At 43.8% G+C, this 26337-nt stretch overlaps 1 protein-coding gene across 1 annotated transcript in view; it reads left to right on the forward strand.

The window, feature by feature from the left end:
- The window catches only part of FAM20C (FAM20C golgi associated secretory pathway kinase), a 56076-nt gene extending 47560 nt beyond the window's left edge, over positions 1 to 8516 (forward strand). Inside the window, exons 6-10 of the mRNA XM_054271237.1 lie at positions 4159 to 4339; positions 4831 to 4940; positions 6367 to 6448; positions 6546 to 6605; positions 7336 to 8516. Coding sequence (XP_054127212.1) covers positions 4159 to 4339; positions 4831 to 4940; positions 6367 to 6448; positions 6546 to 6605; positions 7336 to 7588 — 686 coding nt within the window. The 3' untranslated portion in view covers positions 7589 to 8516. The remainder of the gene's footprint in view (positions 1 to 4158; positions 4340 to 4830; positions 4941 to 6366; positions 6449 to 6545; positions 6606 to 7335) is intronic.
- The last annotated feature ends 17821 nt before the right edge of the window (positions 8517 to 26337 follow it).

Raw genomic sequence — 26337 nt, forward strand, 5'->3', positions numbered from 1 at the left:
TGTGTGGGGATGTGTTGGAAGAAACCTCCCTGCATTTCCACTCCTGGGCCTCCTGCCTTGTCCCATCAGGTGTGGAAATCAGGGCCAGGGAGCCACAGGCAGCTTCAGAACACAGCAGCATCCCTGCTCCCATGCAAAAGTGACAATGGCTGTGAGCAGGCAGGTCAGGGGATGCATTAGGCTGCACTCAGAGGGAAAGCAGATTGCAGAAAAGTGCACTTTCAGGCAGTTTGGACTTAAACATGAGAAATGGAATTAGGTCAGTAATTATTTAAATTAATTTTACGTCCTTTGCAGCAAGGCAGACTGCAGTAGCCCTACTACTTTTACAAATGAATGGTAATTTGCTAGGAAAAAAGAGACATATTAATGATGTCAGCCTTCATTTTGGAAGTAATTGAGGCAGCAGCTTAAAGAAATCAATGTTACACAGTTAGTAAGCACTATGTTTTTGTTCATATTAACCAATTCCAAGGGATTATGGATTTTTTTCCCTCTCAGCATACAATAGAGTTCAGAATTACCTATTATTTTGAGCAGGTAAATGAAAGATCTTTTCATGCATTGCTGTAGTAAATATTCAGGATTCTTCCCAGTACTCCAATTGCATATGCTTGCTAAATGTCCTCTATTAACAGTCATGCAAAGCTGAATAAAAGAATTGCTCTGCTGAGCAATTTGCTTCAAGGTATCCCCCCTTGTTCCTTTTCTTCCTGAGAAGAATTATTGTTCAGCTATCAGGAGGATGCACAGAGAATTTGCAGATGAGTACACAGACACTCTGCTTCTTAATTGTTGTAATTAGTTGGAGTTTCGATCACCAGACCATGATTTTTGCCTGCATTTCATTACAAACCACATCCATTCCTCCTCAGATAATGAAAATCAGGCACTGCAGCACGGGGCTCTCTTGTCTCTCTGGTGCTTTGGGGAAACAATTTTGGTTTGTAGTGAAGAAGTGTTTTGCATGTTGGAAATGCTCAGCCTTTGGACATCCCAGGATGCATAAACATCCCTCCCTGTCTGGTTTGCCAGCACTACTGTTGTTGCCATTCCTGCCCACCCTGCAGGAGCACAAATTCCTGGCTGTTGCTCCTTTTGCAGGTGTACTTATGCAAGAAACACCTCTATCTGGTGAGAGGAACATATGGTTTGGGCAATTTCGGTGAGAGGAGAAGGGCTGTGCCCCAGTGGGGAGCTCATCTCCCCTTTCTCTCTGGTTTTTGCTTCGGGAAGCCAAACCCTGCTCCCAGCGTGGGATTGCCATGAAGCGCTGGGCTTGTGTCTCTAGCTGGAATTTCACCCTCAGCCTGCTGTGCAGAATGTGGGTCACCTACTTAGGTTTCAAAGAGCCTTGCTACAGCACCTTGAAGTCTTAAATGAGATCTCTGGTTTTCTATATTTGGTGCCTCTTTTTTTTTCCTTACATTTTTAAGAAACCTTAAAAATGAATGTTTCCCCTGATAATTCAGGCTGCTTCATCTTACTGCTGGTATGTAAGGACTAGGGCAGACATAATAAGATGTCTGTTCTGTATCAATCAAGGCAGTTAATTTCTTTAGCTTGAGATTCAGCATCCTTTCACCTCTGCTATCCCCAGAAATTGAACAGGAGCTGCAGGGAGTAGGTACCACAGGTCTGAACCCATGGGGGCAATAACTGCTGGCAGAAAAGGATTTACCATTAAATGTAACTTGTCAGTGAGAAATACACTTGTGGTTTTACTGCAAGTTCACTCTCTTAGTGGCAGGACACACCTTGCCATTGCTCAGGGCCCTGGATGCTGGAGCAGGCAATGGGGCTCTGTGGAGGATCAATAGCTGGAAGATGCTGGCAGGGATGAGTGGGATGAGTGGCAGGCAGCACATGTGCTCACTGCACAGCCCTGTTTGCAGAGCAGCAAACACCAAAGCCCCCAGCTCCCCTCAAGATTTACCTGGATACCAGTGTGATTACTGATTAGCCCCAGTTGCTTTCATTGACAATACAGAGCAGGGTTTCATTGTTCCCCAAGCTGAATGCAGAAGCAAACTGTTAAACAGAGTATTTATCTTCCCACTGAGCAAAATGCTGTGTTTAATACAACTCCTTTTTCTTGAAAGGTCAGATTTACATAGTGAGCAGCAGAGGCTGTGATGGTGTGGGGGGGTGTTTGCTGGGACTTTTGCTCTTTACAAAACTGATCCTGGAGGAGATAAATGAGCACTGGCTTCCTGCTGCCAGGTGGAAGTCAGGTCATAGAAACCCTGGAAGATAAGTTATCTCAGGCAGTCAAGATAAATCTGCATGGTTCCCTCCCTCCAAAGATGAGGGGGAGATGCTGACACAGCTGAATTAAAGCCCAAGCCCCACTGCAGCCTCAAATCAGCAGAAACACAATTTTTAAGAGAGGTTATTCTTCATTTATATCTCTTAAAACACTTAAATTGCAAACTCAGAAGTACAGATATGTTTGAGTGATCCCTTCCTCCCTTTTGTAATTTCTGTTCTTCCTTTTCTCTTCCCTGAAGTACTTTTCCTTGAGTAATTGTCAACAAGCTTTTTGGCCACAGAGTAAATATTTGTGGACTTAGCCAGGATATATTTAACTGCTACGATCCAGCCCTGTAAATATAAATATACAGTTTGGGCAAGTTGTTCCTGAGCATGGATGGATGGGTGGCCCTCATGAGTCAGCCAGAGCAGGGTGACGCAAAAGAGCTGTCTTAGGGTAAAGGAATCACAACTTCATGGGCAAATCAGGTGGCCATCAATAGAGAAAGCTGGGACATCAGTGGGAAGCTGGGACGGGTTGTCAAGTAGCAACACATCAGCCTTGTAGTGTGGTTATTTGGTATAATTCCATGGTTTAACAGCCGGCCCCAGATAATGCAGCTGATTAATAAAAGCATCACGAGACCTTTTTGCTGTTCCATGTTCCCCTACCTCTCCTTCCTCAACCACAGCTCCTTGCTGTGTTTCTCCCTCCCTCCTGTCATCCCCAGAGTTGTCCCTGCCCTCCTGACTCGCCATCTCCCCCTGGCAGTGCCCATCTGCACTGGGCACTGTGCTGGATGTGGGATGTCACAGTGCCATGCAGGGCTGTGTGCTGCAGGGCACCACTGCCATGCAAACCCACACTTACCTTCCTGTGGCAGGCAGAAAATCACCTCCTGCTACTCCCAGTCCTTCCTGCCTCCTTTGCACCGAGCCTGCCCAGAGGGAGAGGAGCTCAGAAACAATATTTGAATTTAGAGGCCTTGTGGGGAATCAGGAAGCAATGTGACTTCTCAGCTTCATGCATTAGCATGAGGAAAAGGCACAGCCTTCCTCTAATGACATTTTATGTGCATAAAGCAATGTCACAAGAGTTGTAGCACACTGGCAAGAGCAGCAGTGTGCTCCTATTCCTGTGCACAGTATGGTGTTGGTGGGCATTGGGGATGAGCTGCTCTCTCTCACCTTCAGTGAATTCCTGTGGGCAGGATGTTCTTGTAAAGATGTGGGTGTTCCTGTTGGTACAGAAATATGTGGTGGCAGTTTTGGGGAGGTTTTAAGGTAACACACGGTCCAAAACCTGCTGCAGATTCTTTTTCTGTGGTTGTTGGAGTAATGTGAGGTGTGGAGGAAGGAATTAGTGTTTGAGATGTGTGCTGACAGCGTTACGTCCGTGCTATTTCCACCTTCCATGCACACCCCCACGGGGCTCTGGATGGTAAATAATTCTCCTTGCAAAAACTGCCAGTTCTTCTCATACCAGCAAGGAAATGAATGAAATGTTCTCTGGTCTAAAAGAAACAAGCCATGATTTTGAGAAGTGACTTAATCTTGGGCACATGCCACTTGTTCAGCTGTGGGATTTGGGGTTCCAGCCTAGGGTAGCAAATAGCTCTCAAGGAATGTATCAGTCTGGGAAAACAAAAGAGAAAGGACAGGATTTAAAAAAAAAATAAAAAGGTTTGGGGAATATAAATAGACTGGAAATAGTCACAAAGAGCTTTGCACAGGGCGTGATCTCAGCCACTGAAATAATGTCTTTCTACTGTTTTCAGTGGAGGAAAACTATGTGTGGTAACAGGGGTTTGGATTTATTTCTGCTCCTACATACATCAGTGCTTTTATGAATTCTCAATACTAATTTAAGAGTAGGCTTTAAAGCTCTTTTCCTTTCTTTGCCAGCCAACAACATCTGCTTCTACGGGGAGTGCTCCTACTACTGCTCAACAGAGCACGCCCTGTGTGGGAAGCCAGACCAGATCGAGGGGTCCCTGGCTGCTTTCCTGCCTGACTTGTCCTTAGCAAAAAGGAAAACCTGGAGAAACCCCTGGAGGCGTTCCTACCACAAGCGCAAGAAAGCAGAGTGAGTAGTGGGGAGCAGAGCTGCACAGGGTGGCAGGGAAATAACCCAGTCCTTTCCTCTGGGAAGGGACAGAGCATTTCACATGCCAGGAGCTGCAGTTTGTGCTCCTGAACCCAAATTCAGTGGCACAGTTCCCTCATGGGACAGGTACCTCCTGTGGCATGGACAGGATGCTATGGGACCTGTCCAAGCCCTGTCAAAGGGATAAAGATGCACTGATCTCAGCAGCCCTGAGCTCTTTGCACCATATCACTGACGGTGCAGCTAGTCTCCTAAATCCTGAACCAGATTGTTTTCAGTCTTGTGATTTTCTTCCTTTTTCATCAGCCACAATCTTCCTTGCTTGCCTGCATTGCTGGAATTTGCTGCCTCTACCTAACCATGCCCTTAATCAAACATGATAAAAGTAGATCTTTGCAAAATAACATTTTTTTGTCATTTTCAGTAAGCTTTGTATATTGCATAAAATATCAAAATATTGCCTTTTCCAGATGGGAAGTTGATCCAGATTATTGTGAAGAGGTTAAACAAACACCCCCATATGACAGTGGGACCAGAATTCTGGATATAATGGATATGACAGTTTTTGATTTCCTAATGGGTATGTTTCATCTCTTTCAAAAATTAAATGCAACATTTAATTAGAATAAGAACCATTTCTTTCTGCACTGCTCTGCATAGCTCAGCAGTTTGCTAAAGCGTGGCTGAAGCTGCATTTACTGTATGTGCTTTTCTAGATGATTATGGGAAAATGCAGATTTACATGGTTATGTATTCCCATCAGTGCAGATTAAAGGAACAAAGATGTTCAGAAATGCAGAGTGGTGATGAATGCAGGTCAGGCCAGTCTCCTTCACAACAGTGAAGGGCTTCACAGTTTGCTTCAGTGAGTGCTTTGCCCCTATAATATATGGCTCCTGGATGCACATGCAAGGACTGCTCATTATGGTGCTTTGTTTTCATCCTGAAGGAGTGTTCTCTATAAAATGTCAGTGTTGGGGGGGAAGAGGCATTGCTTTGTCACAAAGGCAGCTGTGAATTGTATCAGGAATTTTTCTGTTTATGTAACCTGATCTCAATAAAACAATTATTTACAGCCAGGTACTAGTGATCCATTCCAAGCCTAATTCTCATTCTCATATGAAACCTTTGCTGCTGCAGCAAATACACCTCTAAGTTGCCAACCTACATCCTTGATCCTTGGGCACGTGCCAGCATGGACACATCCTGTGCCATTGCCCTCACTGAGATTGCTGCACTGGGCTGCAGCAGGAGAGGCCAGGTGACAGCTCAGGAGCCATATGTGGCATCTATAAGTAGCTCAAGACCCCTGCCAGGGAGACAAAATTCATAGCTTAGCACCAGTGCTCTGCACATTGGCCTTAGAAAGCAGCTCACACAGGGAGAGCTGTGCAGCTGTGCAGATCAGCGCCATCCTGGTCCATATTTCACAAACATGAAGCTGTTCTGGCTTCCCAGGCAGCCAGCAGCTGGGGCAAAGTCCTTACCAGAGGAAAACCAGGATGCTTGGGATTCAGGAAGCTGAATGCAATATTAACAAAGTGATCAGGATTAACATCCCTGCTCAGTGCAGGGCATTTTCTCCTACCCTTGCACATGTGAAATGTACCATGTCTGCCTGACACACCCTGCTGAGCCCAGGCTGCAGCAGCAGGAACACAGCTGCCCTGCAGGTGCCTCGCCTCCCCAGGCAGCTGAGATCCCTTGGGATGGAGAGGGGGTTCCTTGGTGTACCCCAGGAGGGGTTCATGGAGGGGGGAAGGTTGGCTTTGCCTCCTGATGGTCCTTTTAGAGCTCAAGTACAAAAGGCACAGAGAATTTGAAAAGCTGCCAGAGGTTTAACAACACCTCCAGTATCACACACTTTGGGGTGTCTGCTGTAGGAGCTCTGCAGGTTTGCTGCTTTCTCTGCTCTGTTTTTGGGCAGCACTGGGCTTTTGCATTGCCCTGACCTGCAGGCTCAAGCCAGAGTGAGAATCGTCTTTTTTCTTCTCTTTGTCCCATAGGTAACATGGATCGACATCACTATGAAACCTTTGAGAAGTTTGGAAATGAAACTTTTATTATTCACTTAGATAATGGAAGAGGGTAAATATCTTTAATAATCTTTTTGGGGTTAAAGGAAAAAAAAAAAGTCAGTCTTTAAAACAGCCTTTGTTACATTCTTGCTCTTATCTTTAAATAGGTTTGGAAAATATTCCCATGATGAACTTTCCATTTTGGTGCCTTTAAACCAGTGCTGCAGGTATGTTTTCCCTCTGGAGGTGTTTCTTGGTTTGTACCATGGTTTCCACTAACAGGACTGAAAATCTTTGATTGAATCTTTCATTGCACACTGTGGAGAGGAGGAGGTGGTGTGATCCTGCCCAGCTAGCCCTGAGCATTGGCACTGCCACATTCAATGCTCTTTGGCATCAGGGCCTTGTAGGAACACGGCTGTGAGATGTTGGGAGAAAAGCTTTAAGACAAAATAAGATGCCATGGAAGTCAAGTGACAAAATCCTAGCTTGTTCACATGATTCTCAACAGCTTTCCTTGGTGCCCATGTTCAGGGTTTTCAGAGGGTGACATTCAGAGTTTCAGCTTTGCAGGGTGAGCCTGAGGAGCCCCTGCTGCTGTCACACATGTCCCTGCTCAGTGCCATGTGTGTCACACGTGTCATTCCAAGGTGGACATGGCCCGGTGAATGCTGCACCAGCTCTACTTGGTGCCTTTCCAGGTGAGGGATGTGAGGGCTGCCTGCTCTGCCCCTTGGATCTGTGCTCCAAAACCTCTGCACCTCTGATGGCCCCAAAGATCAGTGACAGGTGACAGACAATGCCAGCTGCTCGCTAGGACTGTGACAGTGCCTGGCTCTCCTCAGTTCAGATCACAGAATAGTTACACTATTACTGTAATTCTGGCCTTTTAGCACTGTCGAGATCAACAGCGGTGGAAATTACTGATTTGCATTTTTTTTTCCCTCCTTTTCTTAGAATCAGGAAATCTACCTATCTGCGATTACAGCTGCTAGCCAAGGAGGAGTACAAACTCAGTCTCCTGATGAAAGAATCTTTGCTAAAAGACAAAATAGCTCCAATCCTGTACCAGCCTCACTTGGAGGCCATGGACAGGCGGCTGCGGATTGTGCTCAAGGCTGTCAGTGACTGCATAGAGAAGGATGGCTATGACAATGTGGTGGAAAATGACTTTAACACTGATGTTAACACTGTTGCCACTGAGAGGTAGTGAAATGGCAAGACTACGTTTTTACCAGCCAAGAAGATTCAAAGAAGGAAGAGAAACAAAAGAACAACAACAAAATAAAAATAAAGTCTTGCAAAAGACTGTGTATGCTACTTTGTGAATTCAGTGAATTCAGAAATGAGATATAATTGTTCCCAAAGTAGGTAAAGTGTAGACTCTGCAAAGGATTAGTTCATTAAGAAAAAATAAGTCTAATGTGATGCTTTTCATTAGTTCCTGAAGAGAGATTATGAAAAGATTCAGAAAATACTCAATCATGGACAGACAGCAGTCTGATAGCAAAACACCTCCTGTCCTTTTTGTATAGAAAGGAGGCCTTTACTTAATATTTTGTATTTATATATGGTATATCTATGAAACCCCAGACCTACCTTCCAAATTTAACTAAGAGGGACAGCATAGTTTTGTGACTCACACTTTATTTGTGGTGACAGTCCACTTAGTATTTTGTGTTAACCCTTTAAGTGCTCTAATCCACTGTATCTTATTTAAATTGAATGCTTATTTTCCCCCCAGCTACTCAGCATTTAAAGGGTTAAGGCATTATGAACTTTTAAAGGCAAAAAATAATAATAATAATAATGATAATAATGATAATAAATACAGGGGTTACCAGAAGGGAATTTCACTAATTGTGCTTTGACAGGAATACTTGAATGTTGGTTTTACAAAGTGATGTAAAATGACAAGTTGTACTATTTGTCCATAAGGAGGTGGCAGCTCTTATCTTTCTAGACTATCATAGCTGAGCTGCTACTTTTCAATTTTGCTTTTGATAGTTTTGTGTAAATATATACATATATGGGTAAAAAGCTGCTTTCAGCAGCTCTAGGCTTACTTTTGCAGCATTTTTGTGGAATTGTTTGCAACGTGGTAAAAGTGCAATAAAGATATGCAAAATGTGTAGCCATCTTGTCTAAATGGATTCATTCATCTTGTTCAGAGCAAAGCTCTGTGCACCAGCCAAGTGGTTGTTGAAATTGTCATCCCCTTTTGTAGAATAGCAAATGGAGCTGGAGCAGGGAACTGGTGATTAATTGGTGATTAATGCACACTGCAGTGCCAGTAAGGGCTGGGGTGTTGAAAAGGGTTAAATCTTTCCTATGAAAGCATTGTTTTGATGTCATTTCAGCATCCCTTCCTCTTGCAGTTATGGCTGTAGAAACAAGATGTGGAGCAACACCTCTCAAAGATTATGCCTTGACACACTGCCGAGAGGATTTAGAAACACCAGCGCCTCTGACCTGGGCTGGAAAAACCTTTGCACAGCCTAGAAAATCCTGGCCTAAATTAGCTGGAAACATGGTATTCTTATCCAAATAGCCTTGAATCATGCTCAGTTGCATTCATTTAAGATTTGTGGAGACTCTCAGCCCAAAAGCAAGCTATAAATTGAACACGTGGCTGTGTTTGACTTGTGAAAACATGGTGTGGTACAGCAGGAATCCCTCATCACTCCTCTGGGTGAGGAGAGAATTTATTGTGACAGTGTTCATCACAACTTTAATTCAAAGCTGCCATTTATTTCGTTTGATGTCTTTTTTCCCAGGGATTCATAACCATATACTTTAAAAGCTAGGTAGACTAAAATGTAGACATTTCAGCATATTAAAATTATGAATGAGAGAAAAAGCTGCTGTATGAGCTCATTCACTTCTTAGGTTGATATATTATCACTAAAAAACACATGTATTTTATATTTTATTGCCCATTTCGAATTCCCATGGTTCTCACATACATGCCATACAAAGACAACAGAATATCTCAAATTGTACAACTTGGAAAGTTCATGAACTTGGAAATTTTCTGGTTTATTCCATGGCTTTTTTTCACCTTTGAAGACCCATCTATGATGACAAGGATTCCTCTGCAACACAGCACTGGAACTGCAGTGCTCCCTCCCCCTTAGTCAAAAAGAAAGAAAAAAAAATCAAAATATGGGAATATAAAAAGGTGAAATGGGTGGTATTATCCTTGGTCTATCTTCAATGCCTGGCTGTGGTTTTCCTGCAAGTGCAGCTTTTTCTCACCATGAAGTTGTGCCAGGGCAGCAGAGGAGTGATAGAATCACCTTCCCAGGGCAGCTCTGCTCTCTGCTTCTGGGCTCAGCTCTGCAAACCTGGTTTGCTTTAGGAAAGCAGCACTTGGCAGCCTCTTTGTTCAAAGAGGATCAGATCAGTGAAGGTCTTGGCTCTTTAGGGGCTGGGTGTAGGTCAGGGGCTCCTGGCAGGGTGGTTCAAGCTTCTCTCCCTGCAGAAGGCTGCCTGGTGCTGTCAGGGATATGAACTCACTGTTATGGACCTGGTTCTGAATTTCTACAAGCAAAATCAGTAGGTTTTTATAGATTAAGTGTTGTAAAGTATGGAATAGGTAGTGTTTGTACAGGGTGTAAAAAACTTAAGGTCATTAATCCTTTCCACACTGTAAAGAGCTCTGAGGGCCTCCAGTTTCCTTCCCCCGGACTTTGATGCTCCCCGTTGTAAGCTCTGTGCTGCAGCTTTCTAGGCTCATAAAAATTCTTCTCATTTCTACTCTTAAACCAGGCATACAGAAAAGCTGAAGGGGAAGCTTTTCTTTGGCATGAGACATGCACATACCTTGGAAGGATGGAGACCCTGGCTCACATGAAGGAGAGGTTTCCTTTCTGTGGTGCCTCTGATGAGAAACTGGGGTGAAAGAGCCCCACGTGGGCCATGCAAGCCTGAATTCACTGCAGGCTGCTCAGGAGATGGATAGCAAGAGCTGAGCCCAGACCCCACCTGTGGTCAGGGCAGCTGAGGACACAGCTCATCTGCAGGATGCTGCAGGGCTGGAAGGGATGATTAATTAATTAATTAAAAGGCTGTGCAGTTACTCCTCAGTATCTACCAGGAAGCTCTGGTGTGTTTGCATTCCCGCTGCCAGGCAGCTGGAGCTTTGACTCATGTTCATTTTCTAGGATTTTGGGAAGGGAAAAAGAATTATTGCCTTGTTCTGCTATTCCTTCTTTATGTGGGCAGGGGTGAGTGGGCACGAGAGACAGGAAACTGCAGCCAGGGAGTGAACTTGGGGTTCTGCCTTGCAGTTCTTGGGGTAACACAGCCAAGGGAGGGGCAAATGCCCACTTTTGGGGTGCATCTGCATTGCCCCAAGACACAGCTGGTCTAAATTCCTTCTGGAAACCTCGTGGGTTTGCCTTTAAGCAAAGGATGCTGCTGTCTGAGCCTGTGGCTCTGAGAGAGCTGTCATTGTGTGTTTGGCCAGTAATCAGGAACTGGGGAGGATTAGTGTGATGTGGTGTAACATCTCTTTAGGAGCCCCACATATTTACCAGACAAAAATGTTCACTCTAGGAAGATAAATAAATGTCAGAATTCAATTGGTTTGTCTCTGAATCTCAGAAGCTGGTGTAGCAGCAGGGCCCAGGCAATTAACACACTGAGAAATCTGAGATAGCCTGTCAGGGGCATAATGTGTTCAGCACAATAAATACAGTATGCACAATAAATAACGGATAAAAATAGATAATATATTTCTAAAAGCACCTAATTACAACAGTATCTGACAGCACAGGATAGTTTACCGTATTCTCCTGAGTAATTCAGAGGAGAGCTTCATTTGTTTTTGTGGTTTTTCTGTTATTTAAGCATCAAAGGGAAATTGCAGGCAAAAAGCTCCCATTGTTTGAAGTAGGTATCAGTGTTGTGATCAGCAGAGCCCGTGATGTACACACAAGCTGGAAGCCTGGAGCAGATTGCAGTGTAAGCAGCAACAAGATGTGCTGTGTAGGAGGAGGGAAACTGGGATTTCAGCCTGGCTGCTGCCCTTGGGCACTGAACTGAACATGAACTTCAGTGGGCATTCCAGGGAGGAGCATCCCAAGGCTGTTCTGGTTCCATCTGCTGGGCCTGAACGTGGTGCAGGTCTGAGGGGGGCACCCTGCTGTCCCCAGCACTGTGGCATCCACATCCTCTGAAAAATTCCTTTGCCCAGGATTTTTCTCCTGGGAAGCTGAGAAGCCTCAGAGAAAATGAAAACAGTTCTTATCTCATTTGCTTCTCCTGTGTTTTGCTCGTGTGGAATGTGTTTGGAGATTGTTTACCCACAGGTGATTGTTCCATTGGATTCTGGTGCGAGTTGTTTTGACTCATTGGCCAATCAGTGCCAAGCTGTGTCAGGGCTCTGGAGAGAGTCACAAGTTTTCATTATTAACTTTTTAGCATTGAGTAAATATCCTTTCTGTATAGGAAACAATACTTACTCAATGCTAAAAAGCATAGTATACTTTTTAGTATACTATACTTTTAGTATAGTATAACATTCTTTAATATAATGTAGTTATATTACTACATTATATTAAAGAATGTTATACTACACTAACATTCTTTAGTTAGTAATTATTTAATTAAGAATTAAAGAATTCTTTAATATAATATAGTATTCTTTAATATAATATATTATTCTTTAATATAATATAGTATCATAAAATAATAAATTAGCTTTCTGAGAACACGGAGTCAGATTCATCATTTCTGCCTTCCTTGGGGCATTCCCAGCAAATACAATAGTCCAGCAATGGCTTTGTCCCCTTGGCACATCCAGACCCCACTAATGCCTGCCAGCAAGGCTCTTGTGACCCCAGCCTGAAAGTGCTGAGTGTCCTGCTCAAAGCTGGACACAGACTAAACCATTGATAATTTGCATCCTGAGGGAGAAAATCTTTCTTCTAGCACTGACTGTATAACTACAAAGATCATTTTCCAGAAATTATTCCAGCTATCAGTTGTTACTACAGAATTTCTTGCCCAGGGTTGTTTATTTGGGGCCCAATACACAGAAATAATTGTGCACAAGAAAATTCTTTTGAAACTAAATTGAGTGTGTTTGGAGGAAATTTTGAGTGTTGTGGGATGAGTTTTCACATGGAATTTCAGGTTATTACCAGTTGGAAGCTGATGGATTTCTTGAGAATAATATTTTTATGCTTAAAGTCTTTCTAGGTAGCCTCCAGCCGTAACTCTGTCTGACCAGATCAAACTCAATTATCTGCTCCCCTCTCCATTTGCATCAGTAAAGTACCACTTCAATGCTTTTGGGGGCTGGCTAGAAAAAAATTAAAAGCAATTCAATTTGGCGGGTCAAAAGACTCGAGAATTGAGGTCAGCCAAGTTCTGGCCATGGTTAGGAATGAAGCATCAGCAAAAAGGAGGCTGTTGATTTGGCAGCACCAATTCCTCTTACCGCAATGCAAGGGCAGGGCAAAGATTTGTGTTTAGAAAAGAACTGCTGGAATACCTGCTGCTCCACCTTTTTAGACATATTAAACATTTTCCATGGTTTTCCATTTATGTGACTCTGATGTAATTATGATGACCAGCTAAGGGGGTTCTGAGCAGGATGGAGGGAATGCTCACATCTGCATCCAATCTTCTCTGTGAGGATTTGGGTGCTGGGAGATCAGCTCCTCTCTTTCAAATGACCTTACTACACAATCAGCCCCATCCCCTGTCACCAATAACTTGTGTTAAACCTTGAATCTTGCTCAGGTATGGGCCCAAACCCAGCAGCCTGCAGATGGAATCAGCAGCTGGAACCAAAGCAGAACATCCCAAAATTGGAGATGTCAGGTCAGAGCACTCTCCACTTCCGTGAATGTGGGACTCTGGGTCACATTGTGCCTTGGCCACAGTCATGGATTTCATTAGGATCTCATCATAAACTCCTCTGACACTTCTGGAAAGGTGCTGGCTGACAGACACATGCACAAAACCACCTATGGCATCTGCTGGTTGACCTTGACATAACTTTAAAATACATCCCAGGGTGTCTTAAGACAGAGAATTGAAAATTTCAGCCCTCCAGCTGCTGTGGCTGTGCAGCACCAACCCTGTGTCCCTGGAACATGGTGATCCCTGTGCACCCTGGATCACTGGAGCACCTGGGTGCTGCTTAAGGTGCCATAAATCAAGGCAATCAACAATCTGCCAGCATCTTCTGACTCCCCATGCACACATAAGTGAGAAATGAGACCTAAATCTGTAAGCAAAATGTGAAGAATTCAGCTGAGGGAGCTGGGGGAAAGAAACAACCCAAAAATTACAGAGGCAAGCTGATGGACAAATCCATCCTTGTGAACACCAACACCTAAGGAGCCAGGAGCAGCACTTATTCCTCTGATCATAGTCTGAGCTTTGGAGATGGAGGACAAATCTGATTGTAAACTAAGCAAATTAGGCTATCTAAAACTGCAAAGTGCTTTCCTTGTAGCTTTTCCTGGTAGTCCTTCACCATAACAAATTTATGCACCAGGAGTCATTGGCAACATTTATAAATAGCAATGATGAAAAGCATTTCTCATTTATCCATTGAGTGAAGTTTGCATTGTTTTCTAGATCAAATCAGAACCCTTTCTGCTGATTTTTAAGCAACTCCTTCCTAATCAGTGAAGACAGTGAGAGTTTCACAGATGTAGAATTTAGGTGCATTATCTTCTTTCACTGCCCCATTTACAGATGAATGGTCTCTCTGACATTCCCATGGCTTTCTTAGTTATAAGCTTTAATAATTTATTATTATTGTTTATCTTTTCCCTCTATTTCTAGGTGTTTGCTTCACTGATTTGCACTGGATTTCCATATTTAATGGTTGTGGTTTTTGCCTGAATAAACACCAACATTCATTATTTATAACTTGAGGCATCTATAGCCAACTTTTTTCATTGTAATTAGGGCTTTTTTTAAATGCTGGAAGTGAACTTTAGTTTCTAGTTTTGCAGCAAGTTTCCTTATGGTGATGGTGCCTTCACTTTGTGGCATGTCTGGTAGACTGAAACAGGAGCTTGAGTGATAATCCCTGGAAGTGCTCCAGGCCAGGTGGGATGGGACTTCAAAAACCTGATCTAGGGGAATGTGGTCTACTGACATTTGAATGAGATCATCTTGGACATCCCTTCCAACCCAAACCCTTCTAGGATTCTGTAGTTCCTGTGAAATCACTTATTCCTTCTTAAATTTATCAGGAGGGATTGTATCAGGGGGGTTGGCACAAGCAACCCTCTTGTCTGGTGTAAGAAATAATCCAATCTCATTGATTCAGCACCCACAGATCCTCCTGATCCTCCAAGCTGTTATCTTGGCTCTTGCACTGAACCTGGTGTTCTGAACTTCCAGCCCTGCTCAAACACCAGAGTTTGTGTGGGGCTTTCCCCCTGATTCCTTGCTGTCCTGAAGGCTCCAGCAGCTCCTCAGAGCAGGGCAAACCACAGGAGCCTGCAGGAGTCCTCAGGTTTGATGAAGGAGGTGGAAGGAAGCTCTTCTTTCAGGAGAAGCTCAGATAAGGTCAGAAAACGTGCCATGACTCACGTTTCAGTGATAGCCAAGCACTGGAGCAGGCTGAGCAGGGCAGTGGCTGAGTCACCATCCCGGGAGGGATTTAATGATGAGGTTCTGAGGGACATGATTTACTGGTGGACTTGGCAGTGCTGCATTAATGGCTGGGCTCAATGATCTCAGAGGTCTTTTCCAACCTAAACATTTCTGTGATTCTATAGCTCTAGTGGAAAAATTGGTTTTGTGCTGTTCAGGATGTGTGGTCCCCACAGTTCATTTTTTTACCTAGTAAAGAGGCAATGGCAGAGCCATACCATGAAGCCTGAAATTAGGAATATTTTCCTGTTACAGGACCCAGTCTAGTGAAGTTAATGAAAACCTTCCCAGCTGTTTCAATTTTCTTTGGATCCAGCCTACACAGCTGCAGAGATACAGAGCTGCTCACCTGAGCTTCTGAGAAATGCCCTGAAAACAGGGATGTTAAAAATTACAAGTATTTTATTTGACCTGGTGGTGGTATATGTCGTTCCTGGTTAAAGAGTAATGTCACAGTTGTTTACCTGAGTTTCAGTTTGCAGCGGGAGAAAATAGATATTCCCTACCAAGGAGGGAGGGTAAGAAGTCAAAAGAAAAAAATATGGGCAACACGATCCTGTGCAGTCTCCAAACCAGCTGGCAGGCTGCTGCATATTTATGACTACATCTCACACATCCTCACCCTTATTAGACATCCTACCTCAAGCCTGTGATGGTTGATTAGCATTTTGAGAGGTTCAGACACTATTTTTACCAGGTCTCCACACTTTGCACCCCAGACTGAGTGATTCCAACAAGGAATGCTGGCAGTTTGCAGGGATGCTGCCTGTCTGACAGCATCCCACAGCAGCCTGAGAGAGCTTCACAGTCCCCTCTGGGGAGACTAGGAATGGTGGTGAGCTGGCTGTTTAGACTCTGCTCCAGCCAGAAAACCAGCTTCTTATTCATTCATCAGCCTTCAGGCCCCTTTGCAGCAATTCAACAAAGCCAGCACAACATGGAGCTGTGGGTTGTCTGTGCTGCTTGGCCATCTGAGCAAACCTGTAGGGACAGTGATGTTCCACTGCCACAAAGGCTATGGAAGATGCCCAGGATAATTCAGAACCTAAATAAGATTTAAAAGTTACATAAAACAAGGAAACATGCTTAAATAGGAGCGCTATTTAAATAAAGTCAGCAGTGCTCCAACATCACTGAGTTTTAAAGAGCAGCTCCTCCTTCCACAGCTTCACCAGCGTGCCTGGCACACCCTGCTCCCCTGTTCCCAGGCACATGTGGGTGTCCAGCTTTGGCTGGGAGTGCAGTCAATAGAAGGGCCCCAGCAATTATTCTGGTTATGAATCACACCTGCTCACCAACGTCACTGGGAGGAAAATATCCTCTCTGTCAACCTGTTAGCAAGACTGGTGCTACAAGCACATCAAAACCCAGGAGCTGGTGATGCTTTTTCTGGAAACCTCTAAATCAGCATGCAGAGGTGTTGGTGCACATCCTGCAGCTGTGGAGCAGGTCTGTGGGAGTTCCATGGGTCACCTACCATGGAGTTACCACCACAGGAATATCCTGTGGGTGCTCTCCTGATGGGTTTCAGGCATCTGAATTACTCTGGGAAAATAATGTATTTTTAAAACTATCCTCTGAGTCATTAAAAGGGGAAATAAAAGCTCATTATTTGGTTCACTTGAGCAAGAAAAGTTGCTTTCCTTTGAGGGAAGGATCATGCCTGAGCTCTGGATGCATCCTGGAGTGGAGGCTGCTGTGGGCTGTCCACCCCTGTGCTTTGGACTTTGCTAATCTATGAAATGGCAAAACATATTTGAAAATACAGCTAAGGGCCCCTTCCCTTGCTGCAGCATGGATCTGGGGGTGACTGGATAAACTCCCTCCCTGAATTTCTCAAAGCATCTGTCCAAAAGCATTTTCTTTCTTTCTCTCTCTTTCAGGGAATGTACTACAGGGAGCTGCATTTTCTTCTTTCTCTGCAACATGTTCTAATTTATAGGATGAGATTTGTGATAATTGAGTTCAGAGCTGAATGCTGAGCCTTCCCCACAGCCCCTGGGGTTTTCCTGGGAACAAGATGGATTGCCCAGTATGCTTCACGCAAAAGAAATAATGAATGAATAAATAAATCCATGAATAACAGCATGGCTCATTTTGCCTATATCTTAGCAAGAGGGAAAGCTAATTCTTTAAGTATCAGGAATGCGCTCATTATGCAAAAATGACAGAGCAGATGCACATATTCAAAATAAGTATATTAAAATTCTCATTTTAGCTCCTGTAGGACAAGTGCAATTGCAAAATTGGGTGCAATTATATTTCTCTTCCCACCTATGGTGTGCTCTCTATTGAATATGTATTTATTTGAGCTGGTTGCATCTAGAAGCATGGAGTTTCCTGTGATTGAAAAAAGCAAATTATTATCACTACCAGCTTGTGATACTTTACATCAGAGCCTGGGTCCAAGGTTGTCTGAAATGACTACAAAGGCTCTTTTTGAGTCCAGCTGGCTTTGCATGCAGGCAAGGGCTGCTCTCTTGTGCAGCCATGCCAGGCATGTGTTAATAGCCACACAAAGGAGGACGCAATGCAAGTGGGGCTCTTCATCATAACTATCATTTAATCCAAATAAAATGATGAACTGATAATTGGATGTCCTTGCCATGACTGCCCAGAGCCAGAGCCCCGGGCAGGGTCCCTTTCATACACACAAATAAATCAGACAAGGAGTCTGCTGTGGGCAAAGAGATTAATCTTTGGCATGGGCATGAACAATAGTGGAAATAAGTGTTGCTCATGAGACCATTGCTCTGTGTCTGACTGCAGAAATGTGCTTGGTGCTTGCCAATGAAAGGAGCTGCTCTTTCCTGCCCTTACAGTAGCATTAAATATTGTCTTTAAAGATTCTGCATGCCCAGATTTATGAACAGGCTCTGGTGGGGAAAACCTGACTGGGTCCAAGGCAGCTGCCTTCATAATGTACACGCTTCCAATTCAGCAACATAAAACAGAAGTGGAGGTATAAAACCAAACCTAAACAAGGACAAGGAATTTGGGAAGAGACCTGGAGAATGGACCCACCCAGGCAAGGAAGATGGACAAAGTCTTCCATGGGAATTCAGCTGCAGGAGTTATCCCACAGTATGTTTTTTCAATTGACAGTAAAGTAGGATTTATCTCCCTAAATGCCAATCTGGAAAAGCCTAACCTTTTTTTTAAAACTCACAAAAAACAGGGCTTCAAAGACCAAAAGTCAGATGAATGGTAATGAAAAGATTTTTTGTTTCACAGGGCAAAAATCAGTAAGAACAAGAAGGTGATGCTGAAAATGCTCATTAACAGAACTCTTTCCTAACACGTGGCCTTACAATATTTTAACTGAAAATCCTGTTCACTCTTGCCCAGCTGTGGTGCCCTGTCAGTGATGCTGCTGCCACTTTTGGTGTGTTTGGGGTCCCTCTGGTGCTGCCCTGCACGGGTGACATCTGATCCCACACCCAGCCCTGCACTGTACACTGAGCAAAGCGTGGATTTTGTCTGCTGTTTTAATCTGATTTTAACTGATGCCATTACCCTGATCTCCCTGGAGCAGGCAGAGCCCCAGCAGCATCAACCAGGCTGGATCTCCACAGCCCCTTCCTGCCCAAATTGACCTCAGGGAGCTCTGACTCCTGCTCACCCCAGTTCTGCTCCTGCACACACCAATTCTGCTTCCTCACACCAATACTGCCCTGCTCACACCAACTCTGCTCCTGCTCACACCAATTCTGTTCTTGCACATCCCAATTCTGCCCCTGCTCACACAAATTCTGCCCCTGCACACACCAATTCTGCCCTTGCAGACAGCTAAGGGAGCTGCTGCCTGCCTAGTCAAGGTGCTGCGTAATTCATGTCAGCTGAAAATCTGCTTTTCAAGCTTTGGTGAGCCAGGATTAATTGGAGTTTGGCGTTGCAGGTTCCCACTTGGCTCCATTTTGTCAGTCACATATTATGTGTAATCTGAAGCCAGCTATTTTTTTCTCCTATTTCTTTTGCTGGTCCAACAATAATTCTCTTACCTTTTCTCTCTCTCCCTCAAGCAAACAAGTTAATGACCATGTTTGCTGTTAATTATCCCTAAAATAAGTGCAGCTCCATAATTTGAGAGTTGGAATGTCTTTAATTTAATGAGAAGAAAACTTAAAAGAAAAAGAAGCAGACCAAACAAAATGTAGCATTTTGAATAGTACAATATTCAGCATCTGTGTCTCTAATTGTATACCTGGAATGAGTGTTGAAACCAGGGTGATGGGTACCAGTGAGACACTACAGCAAGAATGCTGGTTACTTATGTGAAGAGAAGAATCTCTGTCAGAATATTCTGGGGTTATCATAAATATATCCAGAAATAACAGAAGACAAAATTAGCTGCAATTGTTAACAGAGAACCCTGTGTGGAATAGGAAGGAAAAAAAAAAACCCAAAAACTGTGCTTCTGGGACTATTTTTATTTCTACAAGGAAGACTTTTATGAGATCTTTCATCCTCACCATCACACAAGAGGAAGGTTGTCTGCTTTCCAAGGTTTAATGAGCAACACTTCTGAATGCTGCTGTGGACTTGGAGACCTTCTAATGAGTGTGGTGCCAGTGGAAAGCCACTGCTGTCCAAACTGAAAGAAAACATTACTTAAATAACAGAAAATTTAATGCTCAAGACTGTGCCTGGGAGATCCAAGAGCCCAGCCCTGCCACAGGACCATGAGGCTGACACAGGCTGCAAATTCAAGGTGTTTAATTGGGGCATTAATTGGGTATTTAACTTAGTTCTGCCCCGTTTGGTGCCTGGGCCCTGTGTTTGGTTCCTGGTGGGGCTGCTGGGCCAAGTCCTGCTCTGTCTGTATTTGGACCTGGGCACAAATCAGAGGGGATTTGTCAGAGGGGAGAGATCAAGGGGGCAGGAATCTGAAACAGCCTGCTCTCCTTCTCAAAGGGTGAAAGGAGGAGACAAGAGCGCAGCTGAAATAATTTTCTAAAAGAAAATAAAGCAAGATAGGTGGGGTGTTTTTTTTGGTTTTTGGCAGTTTTTGGGGTTTTTTCAATCTATTCTTGATTTCCCTAATTAGCTGGGAGCAGCAGCAGCAACACAAATAGAGTGTGGCATTTAGCTGGACAAAAAGGCAAGATGAACTTAACTCCTAATTAGACCTCCTGTATGAAGACAAAAGACATTTTCCAAAATAGCTAAATATAGTACTTTAATCCATAATTAGGGCAGGATATTGCCCCAGAGGGTCATGAAGGTAAGAAGGCATGGACAGGGAGAGATGTTTTTTATAGCTGGGTTTTTTTAGGAGATCGTTAAAATTGTCACTAGAAATTTACTGAAAAAGACAAGTTTGTGGGCAGAAGAACCACAGAATGAGGGAAAAAAAATGCCACAGGAAGGAAGAAGAGTAATTCTAGGAGTAAACAGCTACTTTTAGAAAATACCATCTGTCCTGAATATGAATTTGCCATATACTATGACTCAAAAGATTTTTCCGTTGAATTCCCAGCTTGGTCTTTGTTCAAAGTTGAAAATCTTAACCTTACTTAGATAAGGTCACATCCCATCATTAATGCATCCCTTCATGTGGAGCCAAGGGTCACTGGGGAGGAAAATCTCCATTTCCAGAGTTCATCTGGACTGCTCCTGCGATCTCATGGTGTCACTGGGTTTTTTCACCTCCATTTGTCCATCTCTGGAGCCTGGCAGGACCTGTATCCCTTGAGAAGGGTGTGGAAGCCTGGTCTCACTTGCTAATGCACGTGGAAGATAGAGCAGCATGTAAACACCAGGAGTCACCTCACAGCAGATGCTAAAAATATGATAAATATAATATTTTTATCATATTACAGCTGGCAGAACATGGACAACAGGCAGAAGGGGAGCAACCTTTGCTTTTGGCATGGAAAAGGTCCTGGGATGTCCAAAATGCACAGGGGAATGGACTATTTTAGGTAAGAAAAATATGTTAATAAATAGCTTCACAAGCCATTTATATTCAATCTTCTAATTACCCACAAACATTGGAGGTGGGAAGTTGTCTTCTGAAATATGTTATTCTCCATCAAAGATTGTTTTCTTCAGGGTTTTCTGTGATATCAGTAGGAAATCAGAAAATGAGAGGGAAAACAATTAATAGATATAAACATCAATCAAGTTGGAAAACAGGCCTAATGATTTGATCCTTTGAGGGAAGGAGGCAGGCTTTCATCCCCAAGTCCTGGGAAACTCTTAAAGGATGAAGAACAGAGCAGTGAAGGGAAAAAAGCCAGACCCAGCTGAGGGTTACATGGGAACAAGCTTAGACAGAGACTGTCCCCAAATGGCCCTGTTAGGGACAGAGACTTTTCCCCTGCATTTTCCCTGGAACGACTTCCTTTCAATAATAAAATGGAGCTAGGGACAAAACCAAGCAGGAACATCTTGGGATTTCTGCTGGTCAGTGTGACCCAGAGATGTGTTAGAAATTCTCTTTTCCCAGCTTGGCTGTTGAAGGAGGAGTCAGAACTCTTCAGTTCTCATTCTCAAGGTTGTTTATTGTTTTTTATCTATAAAATTCTTTCTCTGGCCTGCCAAGGTCCGTTCAGCAGGTCAGACAGAGGCACACTGGTGCTATCCTTTTATACTAAAAACTACATGTACATTATTTACCATAACTTCCCAATACCTATTATCTATGTTAGACAGTGAGCTTCTACTCTAAACCAATCCAAAAGTGCCACCATCACAGCAGAAGGTGGAGGCCAAGAAGAAGAAGAAGGAGAAAGACTGGACATGCCCAGATTCCTCCATCTTGCCTCCTGAACCCCCATTCTAAAAACCCCAAAAAATCTATTTTTCACCTTGTGACAGACTAACTATTATTTCACTTAGACTTTCGTGGCTTGCAGATCTCCATACAAGGTTGGTAATTTTTTCCATGGGTCATAATCAAAATCACAGGTGTCTCGGGCTCTTGTTTTGGGCTCTGTGCCAAGGTCTCTGAGCCCCCTGGCAGGGGTTCAGGCAATCCAGGACAGCCAGAGGGATGTCCTCAATTCCAACAGGAACAAAGAGTTCTCTTGGGTCCAGCCAGTGGTAGTTCCCCATGCCCTTGCAGGGGCAATAAGAGGATTGTCACTGTCCCACCCTGCACATTTGGAGGGGCCCAAACTGCTGATGCCAGCCCAAAGAGAAGGGCAAGAGTGCCCAAGAGGGGTGTGCCACACCAAAAGTCTCTTGTAGTTCATCCTGTCTTAACCTGGTTTTTAATAGAGCCCTTTTTATCTGAACATGATAGGGGACAATGGATCCATCAGCAGAAAATGAGAGTGAGGATGGAAGTGCTGGGTTTGGCTAGAAAATAAAGCAGCAGGTGCTGTTCCACAGTGTTTGAGGCAAAAGTGACCTTGTCGGGAGATTGCTGAGTGTGGTGTGGCACATCTGGGACATAGAGCTTGGCTGATTCCTTTAACTCTGGTTTCACTGTGCTGGAACTTCAGTGTTTTCCATGAATTTTCCACCTAATTTATCCAGACAGATTTGTGATTACAGTTTTTTCTTCATTTCTTTGTGTCAACTCAGCAAGTCCTGCTCAGGGGCTCTGCTGCTGAGCTGCACTTTTCCCCACCAGTGGCTTTCTGGCTTTAAGAGGATAATTAGTCCAAAAAACATATCCTCCTTACATTGATGTGATGGGCACTGCAACACAGCCTCACTGAGTTTTCCAGCACCAGCTGCAAACACTTCTCATGCTGGTGGCCACCCATTTGGATGTTCAAAGTCGGATGTCCACGGAGATTCTCCAACTGCTTCCTATCAGCCTCACCATTTTCCCTCTTCTTGCAGAACTGGAATGGTGATGCCCAGGTCTCACTCTGTGGACACAAACACATGGGCTGTATTTTATATAAACACTGTCCCTCCTCCAAACCCTGCTCAGCAGAGGAGTCCAAGCACAACCTGCTCCTGAGCAGCAGCACAAAGAACAAAAACACAAAGAACAAGTGAGGATGTCTTTCAGCATGGATGGAAGGAGGGAGGGAACTTCAGGGAGCCGCTGCTGCTCTTAATTAGCAGTTATCTCCAGCAGCTGTGTCTGATTAATGGCTGCAGCTCACGCTGTGCCTGTAGGAAAGGTGCAGGGAAGGTGCTTGGAAAGTGCTCTGTCCCCCATAATTACTGTGGAGACTGGAGCAGTGGGGATCTCTTGTCAAAATAAACATCTCAATCCTTCCCCCAGCCCAGCTCTGTGCAGGCACCACAGATACCAGCCGGTCCTGGGAGCTGCTTTGGGTGTTGGGGACATGCAGGTGCAACCTCCAGACCACACCAGGCTGCTGAGCTGGTTTCAGAAATGTGGGGCTGGGCGATGTAAGTTGAAAATTGTGTCTTCTCCACCACGGATCTTTGGGCATAAAGGAGCAGGTAATAACAGTCACCAGCCACAAATTTGGAGATCTTGTCAGAAAAGGTGTTTCACCAGCTCCAAATATGGCATTACTATTAACAAGAATGCAGCAACATTTCCCAATCAAAGTTGAGTTACATGAAAATTACAATAATTTCATGGCCATCGGGACAACTCTATTCTAAACCTTTATTCCCTCTCCTTTTCAGTAAGTTCACTTAATTGCACACTCACTGCAAAGCAAAGAAAGGTTTTAAAGTACATTTACCTTGTAAAAATATCAAATCTTCTTTAGAAACGAGCACTGGTGAATTATGAATGAAGGCATGCAGTGCTGAAAGTTCCTGCTTATACATTTTTAAATGTAGCCTTTCACTTCTGATAATACTTCTAAAAGCCCACTGGACTGGAGCTCACACTCTATTGCAGAAAACAGGGACATTCTTTGCCACCACATTCCCTGTTCTGAAGGAGCCACAGCTGCTCCAGTCCTGCTGTCCCCCTTGCAGCCTGGACAAGAGGCAAGGTCTGAGCAAAGGTCACTTCAAAAGGGCAGGAGAGGGAGAATTCATTGGAAATAGCAATTGCAAACTGAGAAGAAAAAGTAAAGATTTCAAAATTTAAAATTAAAAATGAACAAATATTAATTAAGAAAAATTTTCAACTTTCTGTTTTGACTTATTGCTGGGCAGGATGGTTGCTGGTGTGGACGTGCGCAAGCTTGAGATAAGAAATAAGGAAATTCAAATTACAAGAACAAGGGGCAGAAGAAAACTTCCAGCTTTTCCTTTCCTCTTGTGCACTGTCTTTATCAATCTTTCTTCAGAATGATTTTCACAGCTCCAGAGTTAAAGGCCAGAAAGAGACCTCAGACCAGATCTAAACCTGATCTTCCTTCTGTCAACATTTCACCCATTATCCCCAGAGTGACCCCATAATTATATGACCACAGCAGTTACCTGAAAGGCAACTCCAGTTGGTTTGAAACCACAAGGGAATGACAAAGTGATGATTTGCTCCCTTGGCCATTCTCCTCATGCTCTCCATTCCACCCCAGTGCCTCCTCTCCAGCCTGAATGTGTCACTGCTGTGCTATGTATCCCTTCTCACCACCTTATACAGATCCTGCAGTCTCATCCCCTTGCAGCTTCCCTTTCATCTCAGCTTTTCCAGTTTGGAAGTGCCAGTCTCTGCTGAGCTCCTGTCAGCCTTCCCAAAGCCCTCCATGCATGAACAGCCCCAGCACAGGTATTCACCAAAACCAAACTCTCTCCTGTCTGCCTCCTCTCCAGTCAATTTCCCACCTAGGAAATTGCCAACTTTGTAAATCTAGGTCTTATCTAGAAAATTCATTTTCTAATTTATTAGTATTAATGATAGTCCTGTCCATACACTTTATCTTCACAGGATTCACTCTTCACCTCTTGGATGACAAAAAGTCCCACAAGCATGAATGGCTGGCCTGGTTCTAATGCTGATGTGGCAGCAGCATCCTTATAGTCCTGGACTTGTACCCTGTGTCCAAGCTACCCAAAAATGATTTCTCATGGGCCAGAGATTTCCTTGGCCACTTCCTCTGAAATGCTTAGTGGTGGGAATTATTAAATCTGATTTTTCCTCTAGCAGATGATGCCTAATGTTTCCTAGCTGGATGGACCAGTGGGTAACAGCCAAGGCTGTGTGAGAAGAGAGTGGCTTTCCAAATACAGAAAGCATCTTCTGGCTACCTCTCCCTTTCTCATGGCTGCATCAGCTTCAGTATCTCCACCTAATATTAGCCCAGTGATGTTGCTAGGATATGTTTTTACTTGCAAACAAATATCTTTTTTGTTTTTCTTAACCCTTCCTGCTCTAGATTTTTGGATCTATATCTTCACCTCATTTATTTTCTGTACCAAATGGCATCCAGTCTGAGCTGGCTGCTGCCCATCCCTGCACACACCTTCTCCCATGTGGTGTAAGATGCTTTTTTCACTCCAGCTGGTGAATGTACTTCATCAGAGGATCAAAAGCAGGCTTTCACCTCAAATTGCTGTTTTCTGTCTTAGGTGAAGATTTTGCATTTTAAGAATTGGCATATTCCTATTCCCATTTCCCCTATTTTCTTTCCTTTTTCTTTTGGTTTTTCTATCAGTTCCACTTGGCAGTGATGAGCTTAGAGAAATATCTCCTTTGCAGCACAACATATACACTACTGGGTTTGTTCTCTAAAAATTTGCAGTTAGCAACCTGTGATTCCAAGATAGAAACACCCAAACAATTAAACCAGGTTTTGTAATTGGGTCTATGGTTATTTCCCAGTCTGACCCCCAAAACACATTGCATTTCCTTACATAGAATCCTGGTTTAAAGGAAAAAAAAATATAATAAAAAATGAATATAGAACAGTATAGGTAGAAACTTAAAGTGCAAAATGTCTCAAGGCACAACACAGTACAGTGTACCAGGTTTTACAAAATATGCATAAACCAGGTGGATCAGGCTCCTACTCCTGCACTTAAGGGAATCACCAGCAGTGCAGTGTTCCAGTTTTCAGCCATTAGCAATATGCCCTCCCGTAAATGCAATTAAAAAATCTCTCCCCAGAAAAAGAAAAGAAAAAAAGAAAAAAAAAAAAAAGTCGAAGCAAATTATCGTCTTCTCTCAAATTTTTTATCGGACTGCACCATCTAGAGGGCAGCAGCAGCATCAGCATCACCCAGCTCGGGAGGGTACCAGTGATGGAGACATTGCTCTGTCCCACTGCACAGAAAACACTCCCATATCCCTGCTGTCATCTGGGCAGCTCTGCTGCAACACAGATTGCTGAAAAGACTTTCCTGTCTTTGTGTGAATTGCTGTCAAGGTGAGCACAGGACATGGCCCTGACCTGTGCCCACCACCTGCAGCCAGCAGCTGTGTGTGTGCTCTCATTAAATTCACATTAGGCTTGGTAGTGACCTCTTATTTGGCAAGGGAAGTATTTCCTG

Source organism: Melozone crissalis, unplaced genomic scaffold (assembly GCF_028551555.1).
Source record: "Melozone crissalis strain CALT ecotype California unplaced genomic scaffold, PUWL_Pcris_2 ptg000012l_1, whole genome shotgun sequence".
NCBI lineage: Eukaryota > Metazoa > Chordata > Aves > Passeriformes > Passerellidae > Melozone > Melozone crissalis.